This window comes from Chiloscyllium punctatum, chromosome 7, assembly GCF_047496795.1.
Source record: "Chiloscyllium punctatum isolate Juve2018m chromosome 7, sChiPun1.3, whole genome shotgun sequence".
NCBI classification, from domain to species: Eukaryota; Metazoa; Chordata; class Chondrichthyes; order Orectolobiformes; family Hemiscylliidae; genus Chiloscyllium; species Chiloscyllium punctatum.
The window spans coordinates 108229472-108245863 of NC_092745.1; the positions used below are offsets into that span (position 1 = coordinate 108229472).

At 41.3% G+C, this 16392-nt stretch overlaps 1 protein-coding gene across 9 annotated transcripts in view; it reads right to left on the reverse strand.

Moving 5' to 3' along the window:
* The window catches only part of szt2 (SZT2 subunit of KICSTOR complex), a 266338-nt gene that overhangs the window by 77442 nt on the left and 172504 nt on the right, over window positions 1-16392 (reverse strand). For 7 of the 9 annotated variants that reach the window (XM_072574543.1, XM_072574540.1, XM_072574542.1 and 4 more), the window contains 4 exons: window positions 15083-15180; window positions 7881-8013; window positions 6886-7013; window positions 4260-4307 (listed from right to left, as the gene is read on the reverse strand). In XM_072574543.1, coding sequence (XP_072430644.1) covers window positions 4260-4307; window positions 6886-7013; window positions 7881-8013; window positions 15083-15180 — 407 coding nt within the window. The remainder of the gene's footprint in view (window positions 1-4259; window positions 4308-6885; window positions 7014-7880; window positions 8014-15082; window positions 15181-16392) is intronic. The other 2 variants (XM_072574547.1, XM_072574545.1) reach the window with 1 other exon arrangement.

Consider the following 16392-nt stretch of genomic DNA (forward strand, 5'->3'; position numbering starts at 1 on the left):
AGGTTGAGTTGGTGGGGGGTGTGGACCTGACGAGGGAGTCGCGGAGGGAGTGGTCTTTCCGGAACGCTGATAGGGGAGGGGAGGGAAATATATCCTTGGTGGTGGGGTCTGTTTGGAGGTGGCAGAAATGGCGAAGGATGATATGATGTATCTGGAGGTTGGTGGGGTGGTAGGTGAGGACCAGTGGGGTTCTGTCCTGGTGGCGATTGGAGGGGTGGGGTTCAAGGGCGGAGGAGCGGGAAGTGGAGGAGATGCAGTGGAGAGCATCGTCAACCATGTCTGAGGGGAAATTGCGATTTTTGAAGAAGGCGGCCATCTGGGTTGTTTGGTATTGGAATTGGTCCTCCTGGGAGCAGATGCGGTGGAGGCGAAGGAATTGGGAATATGTGATGGCGTTTTTACAGGGGGCAGGGTGGGAGGAGGTGTAATCTAGGTAGCTGTGGGAGTCGGTCAGCTTATAGTAAATGTCCGTGTTGAGTCAGTCGCCCGAGATAGAAGTGGGGAGATCTTGGAAGGGGAGGGAGTGCAGGGCAAGGTGCCGGGAGTGTAGGTTGGGTTGGTGGAGGGTGTGGACATGACCTCCCTCCCCTTCCTAGACAGGAATTGGTGTTGGAGAGACTGTTAAGTCTGAAGGTTGATAAGTCCCCGGGGCCTGATGGTCTACATCCCAGGGTACTGAAGGAGGTGGCTCGAGAAATCGTGGATGCGTTGGTGATTATTTTCCAGAGTTCGATAGATTCGGGATCAGTTCCTGCGGATTGGAGGGTGGCTAATGTTGTACCACTTTTTAAGAAAGGTGGGAGAGAGAAAGCAGGAAATTATAGACTAGTTAGTCTGACCTCAGTGGTGGGAAAGATGCTGGAGTCTATTATAAAGGATGAAATTACGACACATCTGGATAGTAGTAACAGGATAGGTCAGAGTCAGCATTGATTTATGAAGGGGAAATCATGCTTGACTAATCTTCTGGAATTTTTTGAGGATGTAACTCTGAAGATGGATGAGGGCGATCCAGTAGATGTAGTGTACCTGGACTTTCAGAAAGCTTTTGATAAAGTCCCACAGAGGACGTTAGTGAGCAAAGTTATGGCGCGTATGGGGGCAAAGTACTAACTTGGATTGGAAGTTGGTTGGCTGATAGGAAACCAAGATTAGTGATAAACGGCTCCGTTTCGGAATGGCAGGCAGTAACCAGTGGGGTACCGCAGGGATCAGTACTGGGACTGCAGCTTTTTACAATATATGTTAATGATATACGAGATGGTATTAGCAGTAACATTAGCAAATTTGCTGATGATACTAAGCTGGGTGGCAGGGTGAAATGTGATGAAGATGTTAGGAGATTACAGGGTGACCTGGACAAGTTAGGTGAGTGGTCAGATGCATGACAGATGCAGTTTAATGTGGATAAATGTATGGTTATCCACTTTGGTGACAAGAACAGGAAGGCAGATTACTACCTAAATGGAATCAATTTAGGTAAGAGGCAGTAGAGAGAGATCTGGGTGTTCTTGTACACCAGTCAATGAAGGTAAGCATGCAGGTACAGCAGGTAGTGAAGAAGGCTAATAGCATGCTGGCCTTCATAACAAGAGGGATTGAGTATAGAAGCAAAGAGGTTCTTCTGCAGCTGTACAGGGCCCTGGTGAGACCACACCTGGAGTAGTGTGTGCACATCTGGTCTCCAAATTTGAGGAAAGACATTCTAGCTATTGAGGGAGTGCAGCATAGGTTCATGAGGTCAATGCCTGGAATGGCAGGATTACCTTACACTGAAAGACTGGAGCGACTGGGCTTGTATACCCTTGAGTTTAGAAGACTGAGAGGGGATGTGATTGAGACATATAAGATTATTAAAGGATTGGACACTCTGGAGGCAGGAAACATGTTTCCGCTGATGGGTGAGTGCCGAACCAGAGGACACAGCTTAAAAATACGGGGTAGACCATTTAGGACAGAGCTGAAGAGAAACTTCTGCACCCAGAGAGAGTGGTGGCTGTGTGGAATGCTCTGCCCCAGAGGGCAGTGGAGGCCCAGTCTCTGGATTCATTTAAGAATGAATTGGATAGAGCTCTCAAGGATAGGGGAATCAAGGGTTATGGAGATAAGGCAGGAAGAGGATACTGATTCAGGATGATCAGCCATCATCATATTGAATGGTGGTGCAGGCTCGAAGGGCAGAATGGCCTACTCTTGCACCTATTGTCTATCAGCGTTCCGGAAAGACCACTCCCTCCGCGACTCCCTCGTCAGGTCCACACCCCCCCACCAACCCAACCTCCACTCCCGGCACCTTCGCCTGCAACCGCAAGAAATGCAAAACTTGCGCCCACACCTCCCCCCTCACTTCCCTCCAATGCCCCAAGGGATCCTTCCATATCCATCACAAATTCACCTGCACCTCACACACACATCATTTACTGCATCCGCTGCACCCGATGTGGCCTCCGCGACATTGGAGAGACAGGCCGCCTACTTGCAGAATGCTTCAGAGAACACCTCTGGGACACCCGCACCAACCAACCCAACCGCCCCGTGGCTGAACACTTTACCTCCCCCTCCCACTCCGCCAAGGACATGCAGGTCCTTGGCCTCTTCCATCGCCAGACCATGGCAACACGACGCCTGGAGGAACAGCGCCTCATCTTCCGCCTAGGAAACTTACAACCACAAGGGATGAATGCAGATTTCTCCAGCTTCCTCATTTCCCCTCCCCCCACCTTATCTCCGTCCCAACCCTTGGACTCAGCACCTTCTTGACCTGCAATCTTCTTCCCGACCTCTCCGCCCCATCACCCTCACCTTAACCTCCTTCCACCTATCACATTCCCAATGCCCCTCCCCCAAGTCCCTCTCCCTACCTTTTATCTTAGCCTGCTTGGCACACATTCCTCATTCCTGAAGAAGGGCATATGCCCGAAACATGACTCCTACTATCTAGAAAGGCAACAGATGCAAGGAAACACTACCACGTAATTGTAACCTGAAACTGTAATTGTCATTTCTTCACTGCCTAACAGACCTGTGGTTATACCAAAGACTGCAAAGGTTTAAGGGGGCAACCACCACCATTTTAATCGCAATTAGGGATACGCAACAAATGTTGGCCTAGCCAGCAACACCCACATCCCATGAATGACCAAAACAAAAGGTACAATTTCTTTCCTTGTGCTAGGTAAGAATCTAGCAACTGAAGAATTTTCCGCAATCCTCACTGACTTCAGTATTATTTAGTTTCCTCATTAGACCATCAGTTAACTACTATCTTCACATCAAGGGTAATCAATTACACCTCACCTCTGGGGATTAGCCCATATCCATATTTGGATCAAGGAAGTAAAAATGTCTGAAGTTGAACAAATCTGACAGAACCCAAACCAAACAGTGAACAGGTTACTTGTGAGTAAAATTGCTTCATACCATGGTTGACTACTCCTTCCATCACTTTGTTAATGATTGGAAGTGAGCTGATAGGAGAAGGTTAGATTTGTTCTTTTTTGCTGACAGGGTAGAGCTGGGCAATTTTTTGTATTGTCAGGTACTCCTGCACTGTAGTTCTACTGGAACAGATTAGCTAGCTACACGGCTAGTAAAAAGAAGTCTTCTACAATTTAGCTATCTTGTTGTCAAGCTCGTAGCTTTTCACATTAATTAGCAAAGAAAAATTGTGTAGAGGAGGAGAGATATTGGACAATTCCAACATTAATGAAGTTGTCACTGCAAAATGAAACTGCAGCTTCTAGGTGCTGCACAACATGGTGCCAAAAACACCACCAAGAGAAACAATGGAGCAGTACAAAATGATTGCAGCTGCTTGGGGTAATGTATGGCAGTTAATACAGATCAAAACATGAGGCAATTTTTGTTGTAGCTCTATCCACATATGGCATTTTCAATTGGGAAAATGAGCAAACTATTCAGATGCTATTACATATGTTTCAACCTTGAGCATATTTAAAATTTGGCTTGATGTGTTTTGGTCTCTAAGGAAACCAAGCAATTTGAACAGAATTGGGACAGAGGATCAGCCATGATAGCATTAAGTGATGCAGTGCACCATCTGCGTGTCCTCCCATTTCTATGCTCTTATCATCTTAACTTTAGAGATGACCACAAATATGATCTTGCTATTTGTTACACTCATATCTGTGGTTTCATTGAAATACAGAAATTAGAAGCTGAATAGCATAACATTCTGATATCTTTAACAAGCGTAACCCACCACCATAATCACCATAAAATCATTTGGTGAGACTTACGTTTGACACTATTTACCAAAGGTCTGTTTTCACCACCATCACAGTCAACTGTAGGCACATAAAATATGAGCAGGAACAACATAGCAGAGTATGACAAAAAAAACTAACAGTTATGGCAGTTAAGTACTTGAATTCACTAGGACACCCAATGATTTAAATACTAAAGAAGAAATTTCACTCAGCAATTGGACAGGTAAGTTATTTTATTTAATTTGCTGAAAAAGATTTTATCTGTAATTTAGTAACCTTATTGTATAACAATGCATGCCAAATTGATTGATTGCTGTATTTAAATAGTATACTTTTATGATTACCACATTTCAAAATGGTCTGTGATACATCGATTATTAAACTTTATTCTAGAATGAAACATGGAGACAGTCTGGGTGCCGACAATTTCTCAAAAGCCATTTACTGGGAAGTAAATTTATTATGCATAAGGAAAATTCTGACTTCTCAGCAAGAAAAGCTAACATAATTATTCAATTTAAATGTTTCAAGAATTCCTGCAATGAATTTTAAATTTCAAATTGGATGTGCTGAGACATTTAAAATGGCTTTCTTCCCCTTCGTTCTCTCCCACATGTCACAATTAGCAGTCACGACAATGCAAGAAGATTTTCACCTCCTCGTTTCTGGATTCAAACCTTGTTGCAGCAACAAAAGCAACATGCAAAACAGCTCGTTTCACAGAGTAAAATTATCAATCCCGTCCAGGAATCCAGGTTTCTGTTGTGCAAAGGCGATGCTTAATGTACATTATATTCTTATTGTAAAAAAAAGACTGATGACAGTTGACAAAGATTCCAATTTTACTATAACATTGACTGCATTACAACTGATCAACATTTCTGATGTGTACTTAAGCATTAAAATTCAAATCTTATAGTTTACCTCTGCGTGAATTGAGAAACATAAAAACTAGGCCATTTACTCTTTTTATTTGAGCCTGCTTTGTCATTCAGCATGACCATGGCTGATCCTCTACCTCAATGACATCTTCTCTCTTTCTCTCTATGTCCCTAATTAGCAATCTCTTCCTAGAATCTACTCAGTAACGCAGCTTCGATAGCCTTGTGGTCGCAAATTCCACAAACTGACCACATTCTGAATGAAGCAATATTTCCTCATCTCAGGCAAAAGTGAGGACTGCAAATGCTGGAAACCAGAGTCTAGATTAGAGTGGTGCTGGAAAAGCACAGGAGGTCAGGCAGCAGCCGAAGAGAGGGAAAATCAATGTTTCGGGCAAAAGCCCTTCATCAGGAATTCCTGAAGGGCTTTTGCACGAAACGTCGATTTTCCTGCTCCTCGGATGCTGCCTGGCCTGCTGTGCTTTTCCAGCACCACTCTAATCTAGACTCCCGTTTCCTCATCTCAGTCTATGGCCCATCTATATCCTAAGATTTTGACCCCTGGTTCTAGACTTCCCAACATGGGGAAACTTCCTTCAAGTCTGCTTGGCCTTTTAGAACTTTATATGTTTCAATCAGATTCCCTCTTATTCTTCTCAACTTGAGTGAATACATGCCCAGTTGACCAATCTCTCCTCATAGGACATTCCTGTCACCCACAGCAGCACCCTAGTGACCTTTCATTACACTCCCTCTATAGCAACTACATAATTTTTTAGCTATAGAGACCAAAGCTGCAAACTATATTACAGATGCAATCTTATCAAGACTCTGTATAACTGCAGCAAGTAACTGCCTCCTACTTCTGAACTCAAATCCTCTTACAATGGCCAATGTACCGCATGCCTTTTGAATTGTTTGCTGTATCCGACTGTCTACTTTTATTGACTTGTGTACAAGATACCCAGAACCCTTAGTACATACATGTTCCCAAAATATCACTATTTAAATAATATTTTGCCTTTTTGATTTTCACACGAAAGTGCATAACTTCACATTTATGCATGCTATACTGCATTTGCCCGCACACAATTTGTATACGTTTTCCTTAAGCTTCCTTGCATCCTCAAAACTCAGAATCCCACTTAGTTTTGTGTTGTCATCAAATATTACATTTACTTCCCTCATTCATGTCACTTATACAGATCCAAGCACTGTTCCCTATGATAAGCCATTAGTTACATTTGCCACCTGAAAAAGAGGTCCATTTATGTCCACTTTCTGTTTCTGATCCATCAATCAATTCTCAATCCATGCCAGTTTAATACCCCAATCTTGTGTGCTTTAACTTTTCCCAATAGCCCCTTATGTGGAAGCCTTTCTAAAGCCTTCTCGAAATCCAAATACACCATATCCACCGGCTCACCCTTATCTATTCTACTAGTTACATGCTCAAAAAATTCCAGTACATTGGTTAAACATTACTTCCCTTTCATATGCCCATGATTACTTTGTCTGATCCTATTAATGCTTTCCAAGGGGTTTTGCTTTCATGTCTTTTATAATAGACTCTAATATTTTCCCATTACTGATGTTACACTATATAAAGATATGCAATGATTAGATTCATTTGACATCTGGGCACTATTAATTTTGTCTGCTGAACCAACTATTGCAAGGATTAATTTGGATTCGTACTATGCACTCAGCTAGATAAATGTATTATCCAGGAGATGTAGCAAACCAAACCAGTACAAGTCAGAACACATCCATACCTTGTTCTGTACTGTAACGCCACTGGTGGAAATTACGTCCAATCAGAATGAACTGTCTGGCTGAACCAGGCCGAGTAGAGGAGTGTTGACTGAGAGAATATGGCAGGAAAGTGGAACCATGCGGAGAACTAAAATACGAAAAAGTAATGAATACAGCAATACACTTTGATTCAAAAAGGGTATTAACATCTGAAAAATTAACATTCTTGTGGATGCAGTGTCCTACAGTCTTTCTGAAGCAGTGGTTCAATGAAAATGAAGGCGAGCAAAAGCTTTAGGACTATAGGTATGACCTTAAGGAAGGAGATTCTAGAAAGCAAGTCCAGAAGACTGAAGGCGCAGTCACCAACTTTGGAATTGTTTGTGGAATAGGGGTTGAGCAATGGAGTTTCCCATACTAAACCTCCACTTTATGAAGCTGGTGATTAATTTGAAGCCACAATGATCAGGCTCTACTATTCCAGAGGAAAGTAGCAAATCACAGCAAGCACTATTCCAATCTAAAAAACCCTTGCAAAATTCTTAACCCTTCTGTAAGAGAACATACTCTCATTGTTGCAGTACTTGAAAAGTACTTTCATCAGACGTGTGTGATGTCTTAGCTGCATATATCAGTTCTGAATTCTGAGAGGATGGGTATAATTTATTTTTCATAGACAACTGTACAGGGTACGCTGGATGTGGAAAGGGAGAAGAGAGAAACAAACATAGCAGGACTCATTTGCAATACATAACTAAGATGTGCCTTCTTATGTGCTACAAGCCTTGAGTTGGTAACAGCAATAGACCCACATCAAGTGAAGGTGAAAAACAACCATTACCAAGTAAGCAGAGAAAATCTCATGCCACAAAGAGCAATAGAAGCAACTTGTCTGTGATCTATCTATACAGAGATGCAAAATGGCTCAGCAATACCTTCATATTACTTTAACTGGAATTCAAACAATAGAGATGGATGCAGAGTTTCAAAATATCATAAAAGCATTGAAACTTACCTAATTTTTTCAAAGATTTTAACAGTTGTGTCAGTGGCAAGACTGCTGATCAAATTCACAATCTCAGTGAGAATGGAGCTGAGTAAAAATCGGGAACCAATATCAACAGAACACTGTTGTACGGAAGGACATCCTGCGTGAGTAGATAAGGTACATAAGCAAGTCAACACTAGTATCCAGTTATCATTAAGGGTAACAAAATAAAGTATAATGGTGGTGCAGCATATGGGAACAATAAGATTGCAGAGATAGTGGTCCAATGATAATACCACGGGTAATCCAGAGATCTAGGCTAATGTTCTGAGGCACAGGTTCAAATCCCACCACAACAACCAAAGGAAATTTTTTTCAATCTGAAATATAAAATTTGATTCTGTATTGCTAACCATGCTATTAATAACTATCTACTATCATTAAACCATCTGGTTCACTAAAGTCATTTACAGAATGATAACTGCCATCCTCATCACATGTGACTCTAATGATCGGGTTTTACAAATGTGAGGCGCTGAGCTAAGGTAAGTGATGTAACTGAACTGCAGTCATGTGTCAGTTTGTCTGTTGTAAGGTTGTTTCAGCAATGGCTCATCAAGTATATACTGTTAATAAAAACTACTTTAAGAAGTACTTGAGAGGCTGGCCTGAGCATGTCTGAGGAACTAAAGAACCATAGTAAAAAATTTCTGAAATGACTCAGCCGGTCACTCAGTTTGCGAGTTTGGAGAAGAATTTTAGCTCAGGTTGTGGATCAGGTTGTAAGTTTGCTTGCTGAGCTGAAAGATTTGTTCTCAATATGTTTCAGTACCATGCTTGGTAACATCAGTGAGCCTCCTGTGAAGCATTAATGTTCTGTCCTGCTTGCTATTTATCTATCTCAGTTTGTTGTGGTGGGTGATATCACTTTTGGTTCTTTTCCAAAAGGTTGGCAAATGAGCTCCAAATCTATGTTTGTTAATGGAGTTCTGGTCTGAATGCCAAGCATTTAGGAATTCCCATGCAGTTCTTTGTTTAGCCTGTCCCAGGATGGATGTATTGTCCCAACTGAACTGGTGTCCCTCTTCATCTGTGTGTATGGATACTAGTGATAGTTGGTCATGTCTTTTTGTGGCTAGTTAGTGCTCATATATCCTGGTGGCTAGTTCCCAGCCCGTCTGTCCAAAGTAATGTTGTTGCAGCCCTTGCAGGGTATTTTGTATATGATGTTTGTTCTGCTGGTTGCTGATGTGTGGTCCTTTAAATTCATCAGGAGCTGTTTCAGTATGGTGGTATGTTTGTGGGCTACCATGATGCATAGGGGCCAGAGTAGTCTGGTCATCATCTCTGAGATGTCTTTAATGTATGGCAGTGTGGCTAGAGTCTCTGGGCGTGTTGTTTCTTTTTGTTTAGGTCTGTTGTGTAGGAATCGGCGGAATACGGTTATCAGGTACCTGCTGTTCCTGAAAACGTTGTATAGGTGTTTTTCCTTGGCTTCTTGTAGTTCCTGGGTGCTGCAGTGTGTTGTGATGAAACATCTGAAAACAACCTACCAGCTCAGCGAGCAAACTTACAACCTGGTCACTCAGTTCTAGAGCACATTACGATAGGTAACCAATGTTGGCACTGCTAGCACAGCATACATCCCACAAATGAATTAAAAGGAAATGTACATTCAAGCCAGACTCCTCATTATAACAAGTTGCAAGACCATTGCTACATCATGTAAGGAAATGTTAAGTGAAAGTAAAGTATCTCGGAAGAAAATTGGGAAGCTTAGGCCAATCCCAACACCCATTGGAGCAACAGCAGCTTACATCTCTCTCTCTCTCTTTCCCTCCAGGAACTGAAGACACAACAAAAATATCCTTAAAAGCTTGATGGAGCTATACTATCCTTCATAAATAATATTACAGCCTGTGCGGATAAGATGTTTATTAATGTTGTACTCTTAAGAGCTTTAAACCACAATATTAGGTGATTTTAAAGCACTTCTATAAATAATCAACTTAAAATGAATTAAAAAGAACGTAAAAGCTGGTTTATTAATTTATTTGTGAGCGGTTCTAAGCTGTATTTTTCAGTAGAGCTAATAACTATCCATTTACATGTCATTATCTACTTGGATCAGTCAGTTGTGCTGTCATCATACAACAAAACTATTATTCAAACCAACACAATGAGTCATTAGACATATTCTTGACAAATTATAAAATGGTGCAGTAGTTGACCTAATGACTGTGCAGATATAAGAATGGCTTAGTGGGTAGCACTGCTACCTCACAGCGGCAAGGACCCAGGTTCAATTCCAGCTTCAGGCGATTATCTGTGTGGAATTTGCACATTATTCCTCCGGGTGCTCCAGTTTCCTCCCACAGTCTAAAGATGTGCAGGTGAGATGGATTGGCCAGACCCATAGTGTCCAGGCTAGCCAGATTAGTTATGGGAAATGCAGGATGACAGGGATAGGGTGGGGGAGTGGATCGGAGTTGGATGCTCTTTGGAGGGTTGTTGTGGGCTCGATGGGCGACTGGCGTGCTTTCACACTGATTCTATGATTCTGATTCTGTAAGAGGCAAGTTCTATTAAAGCCAATATTGGAGAGCTTTACAAGCACTCTCATCTCTGAATGCTCCAACACTCATAATGAACAGAATTGCCTTTATTCTCACATATACTCAATGTGTATACCGAAAAGTGTATACGTCTCCAATTACAGTGCCAAGAAAAGTACCTAGGCATAGCCTCTTCAGTTACAAAATTGTAAGACAGTAGAGAAAGAAAACTTCTTTTACAGAAAAAGAAGTTGAGTACAACAGACCACGCTGGCACCTTGCTTCCAGTTCACACCAGGCCCTGGCTCCACACTGCTCCAGTAATTAATTATCCATTGCAATATTACATCTTTCTGTTCTTAAAGTTGTGAATTAAACCATGTGATACAGTAATATCATTTATTTTAAGATAGGTTTAGAATTATTCGTTAGTAACATATCGGGTTGCGTGTTAGTTATTAACCTGTATACATATCTGTAGCTATGTTTATTGCTTTTAAACCAGTTTGTAAGTGTTACTTTGAGCCTAATGAGTTTGCACTTACTTGAGGATTTTATCACTTAGCAAGGCAATCTGTTGTGTTTCAAAGTTTCTGTGAGAACGTTCTCAACTTAGTGTGCGCCATAAGCTTTAAACAAACCCTGTTGTTGACTGTTGGTGGTGGAGGGAGTGAATGTTGGTAGATGTGATGACAATCAAGTGGAATGCTTTATTTTGGCTGGTGTCAAGCTTCTTGAGGGTTGCTGGAGCTGCATAGAGTTTTCCTTCATCACTCCTGACTTGTAGATGGCAGACAGGCTTTGGGGGGGTCAGGAGATGAAGTACTCACTGCAGTATTCCTAGTCTCTGAACTGCTCTTGTAGCCAGTGTGTTTATATGGCAAGTCCAGTTGAGTTTCAGGTGAATGGTAACCTCAAGGATGTTGATAGTGGAGGCTTCTGTGATGATAATACCATTGAGTATCAAGGGGCAGTGGTTACATTGTGTCTTATTGGAAACAGTCATAGGCTGATTTTTGTGTGGTGCCAATGTTAGTTACCAATTATCGGCCAAGCCTCAATATTGTCTAGATCTTATTGCACTTGAACATGGACTGCTTCAGGATCGGAGGAGTCAGATGGTGCTCAGCACTGTGCAATCATCAGCGAACACCCCCATTTCTGACCTTATGATCGAGGGAAAGTCATTAACGAAGCAGCTGAAGATGGTTGGGCTTAAGCCATGATCCTGAGAAACTCCTGAAGCAATACGCTGGACCTCAACAACCACAACCATGTTCCCATGTTCCAGGTATGACTCCAATCAACAGGGTTTTTGCCCCGAAAGCTACTTAACTAGATTAGATTAGATTAGATTAGATTACTTACAGTGTGGAAACAGGCCCTTCGGCCCAACAGGTCCACACCGCCCCGCCAAAGCGTAACCCACCCATACCCCCACATCTACATCTACATCTACCCCTTACCTAACACTACGGGCAATTTAGCATAGCCAATTCATCTGACCTGCACATCTTTGGACTGTGGGAGGAAACCGGAGCACCCGGAGGAAACCCACGCAGACACGGGGAGAACGTGCAAACTCCACACAGTCAGTCGCCTGAGGCGGGAATTGAACCCAGGTCTCTGGCGCTGTGAGGCAGCAGTGCTAACCACTGTACCACCGTGCCGCCCTTGATGCCACACAAATACAGCCTTGGTATCAAAGACTGTCAGTATAACCTCATCTCTGGAGCTGAGCTCTATGTCCATGTTTGAACTAAGGCTATAATGATGTCAGGAGCTGATTAGCCCTGGCAGACCTTAATCTGATCATCAGTGAGCAATTTATTGCTGAGTTGGTGCAGCTTGGTAACACTTCTGTTGACACTTTCCATTACTGATGATCGAGAGTAGACTGATGGGGCGATAATTGGACAGGTTGCATTTGTCCTGCTTTGTGTGTAGAGGGAATACTTAGGCAATTATCAAGTAGATGTCAGTGATATAACTGTAATGTAGGTGTGTGGCAGATGGAGCACAGCTCTTCAGTACTATTGCCGAAATGTTGTCAGGACTTATAGCCTTGTCAGTATCCAGTTCCTACAATTTTTTTCTTGCTACCACATGGAGTGAATCAAATTGGCTGAAGACTGGCTAACTGTGATTTGAGGGATCACTGAAGGAGGCTGAGAATCAGTCATTTAGTTGAAGATTGCTGCGCATGCTTCAACCTTATCTTTTGCACTGATGTGTTGAGCTCTTCCATCATTTAGGAGGGGGACATTTGTGGAGCTTCCTCCTCCAGTGAGTTGTTTAAGTGTTCACCACCATTCATGGCTTGATGTGGTAGGACTGCAGAGCTTATATCTGAGCTGTTGGTTAGATTGCCACGCTCTCTCTACCACTTGGTGCTCATGCTATTTGGCATGCAAGTAGTCCTGTTTGGTAGCTTCATCAGTTTGTGTTTTTGGATCAATGGGTTTACACTTAAAACTCTTTGAATGTGTGTCATAACTAAATAGATTAGTTTATTCTATTTTACCTTAATTTCTTTACTTCTTTTACTTAAATTTGTATCTTATTGTTAAAATCTGCAACACTACATGCTCCTGTCTCAGTGAGAAGACACCTCACAAAAACCAAAACATAAACAATGATCTATCACGCCAGATTTCAGTCTGGGATCTGACTTGTCCAGTAATAACATTGCCTGGGATCATAACACATATTGGAAGGGATCACCCTCCCTATTAAGCTCCTCACAGGTTATATTTATAAGCTTAAAAGGTTTCTACTCATTCCTAATAGATGGTACCTTGAACTTTAAAAGGCTCCTAACTTGTGGGACATTTGCCATCATGTCTACATGTTAACCACTTCCAGTGAATCAAGTTCCAATATCGAATGAGTTGACAGACCAAATTACATGAATAGTTGTCTCGCTGTAATAAGCAGTCTGCCGCACAATTAGAAATTCGTTCCCCAAGAAGCATTACATGCTTGAACTGTGACACAAATTAAATCCATCAATGGATAATCAAGATGAAGGAGTGTATGATGATAAAGATCTTGGCTACTGCTCATCAAGTGTTGAAAGTTTACTCATGTCATTTAATTGAAAATTATTTTAGAATTTCATTAAACTTTTTACATATGCTTCTCTCACTAAACAGAGAGATTTCATCTCTTTTCGATTAAACAACAGAATAATAGCTTAATGGCTCTTTTTTTAAAAATGTGATTCACATCAATTAATTTTTTGTTTTTGTAAAATTAACCTATTTTTCTAATCAACCTGTTCTGAGATATTAGTACAGACCTCTGGAGCAGGTGGGTCTTAAACCCGGGCCTCTCAGTCCAGGGGTAGAGAGACTACCACTGAGCCACAAGAGGGTCCTTGTACATTGATTAGGATAAGCTCATACAGGTATTGCATAAGCCTGCATGGATCAAGCACTTACTGAAGCAGCAACAAGAGTGGGGCTCAGAATGCACATGAGTACAACACAATAAATTAGCAATTCGTCACCTTAACCTCTTGACCATCTCTTCTTGCATCTTAACGATTCTTACAGGACAGGTGATACTGGCAAAAGGAAAAGCTCTGGCTTTTAGGTTGTTGCTTAAATATTATCTAGATTCACAGATATTGGTGCAATTGAGAGTCTGTGGAGGTTCATCCTGGCTAAATCTCAGTAATCTGCTGGAGAGAGGCTAGTGCAATAATTCCAGTCGTAAAAATCGCTGTTGTAGATTATTGCGCCTGCAGCTTTGCACAGCTGGACTTGAAAAGATTTGTATTTTAATTAAAGCAATTAATGGGGAGATGAATAGATCCTAGTCAATTCAAGCCGACAATTTCACCAACATGTTCTGTTAGTGGACAAAAAGATGGATGAGTACAATTAAGCCAAGTACCTAGGACCCAACAAACATTAATTAAGTGCCCATCTTTATCCAACTAAATGCATCACAGTCCCGGGTGTACCACAGATGGAGAAATGTCGACTTCAATTTTTATACACTCATACATCCCGCAACACTTCATGCAATAATAAATAAATCAGTTTGGCATTTCAGCTCATTTACAAACAATGACTTAGTTCATCTTTAATCTTTGACAGAAAGAGGAAATCCGCATCTATGCCTCATCACATGCTCATGACATCCCAAAGTAGCTCATCATCGAAGAAATGTGGAAAATGACACATCCAATTTGCAAACAGCAAGCTCTCACAAACATTAATGAATTAAATGATTTGGTACTGAAGAAGAGATAAACATCGGTTAAGAGATCTGAAATAACTCACCTGTTCTTTCTTGAAATACTGCCATTGAATCTTCTAGTTCTCCCTGAAGAGCAGGGGCAAATACAGGGCTTCACCTTAATATTACACCTAAAAGACACTGCCTCTGACAGCACAGCATTCCCTCAGTACTGCACAAAAAGCGATAGCCTAGGTTACTCAAGCTCATGTTCAGGCTTTTGACTCAGAGGCAAGAGTGTTGTCATTGATGAAGGCAAACATCTAGAGTTACTGTTTTATTTTATGGGTTAAAAATACAAACAACTCTGAACACAAAACTTGTTAAGTTATCAGACAAATTAATTAATGGATATACAAAAGAAAACAGAGTTTCATATTGAAACGCAACTTTTTGGGATTGCACAAGGAATTGAGACGTACTCACCCAGCACACCCATGAATGCCATCCACTGCTGACATGTGACGTGAAAGAGAGGATGAAGAGATCCCAGGTCTCCTTCCTCCAACTGGCTAGTCCGCTTCCTGCAGGAAGTTAGCAGGCTATAGAAGTTTGTTTCATTTTTATTTATTAAAATGTATTCACCTGCATTTATCAAACCTATATGCACACCCACATTGGGATAGTCCAACCGAAACTAATTTTCATCTTGTCTATGTAAGTTGAAAGAAATGATATTTGATTTTCATTGTAATTGAGCATTATTAAATACTCTGCTCTCCTCATTGAAATAAATACATTTAACTCGATCAAATTTCCTAATCAGTTACATGAAAATCATCGATGTTAAGAGTAAAAGTCAGATAGAATAGAACGTACCGAAGAGTAAATGTCAGATGATTTACAGCACTCTTTCTCAACATACTTGGAGATAATTATAAACAATGATTACATCAGTTATACTTATCAGAGGAAGGCCTAGTGAGACACAGCAGATTGATCAGTAATCCCATACCAGATATTAAAATACTGAAAATCAAATGCATATAACAACCTGGAGACACAGGCCAACATGGGTGGATATATTCAAGCAATAATTATATGGCTTTCCAAACATATTGCCATGCGAGCAGAAGGGCTACCTATTAGACAGGACATGGACAGGGTGGTTCCTGACCATCTCTGGCAGTTTTCACAGGTTAGTTCAAAGCCTCTACTTGTTCAAAAAAGCTGAACTAGAAAAATAGGCATGACCGAATGAATTTCCATTTACCTCACTCGGAGAAAGACATGCAGTTAGGCTCACTGAGAATGCAAATGCATTATCTTATCAATCGGCAGAAGTGGGTCCAGCTTGGATACAGGCCTTTAAAGTAGACCTTCTAATCCTTATTTGCATGTATAGTTAAGCATCTCAAGCTGTTAACAAATCAGATCTGGAAACAAGTTTCAATTTGTTGATATATTACTCATTAGCCTCTGACTACAGCAGTAAATAAAAACCACAGGGTCACAAATAGTCTCCACTGTTTGGCCATACTCATACGTACATTACATGCAATGGTTGCTATTTGAGGCAGGATTAATAACATTAAAAACGTACTGTTCAAAAGTTAAATCCTCAAAGTTCTTATAGATTGAGTTACTGCTGCTTCCTCATTAAGATGTAACTCCAAGTCATGCATTATTTACACTTGCGCAGATTACATGTTTTAATTTCACTCAGTCGACCCACTTAAAATATAAATATTAAATCGGTCCTGCACAGCTTGTTATTGAAGCCCTGAGCAACAGAT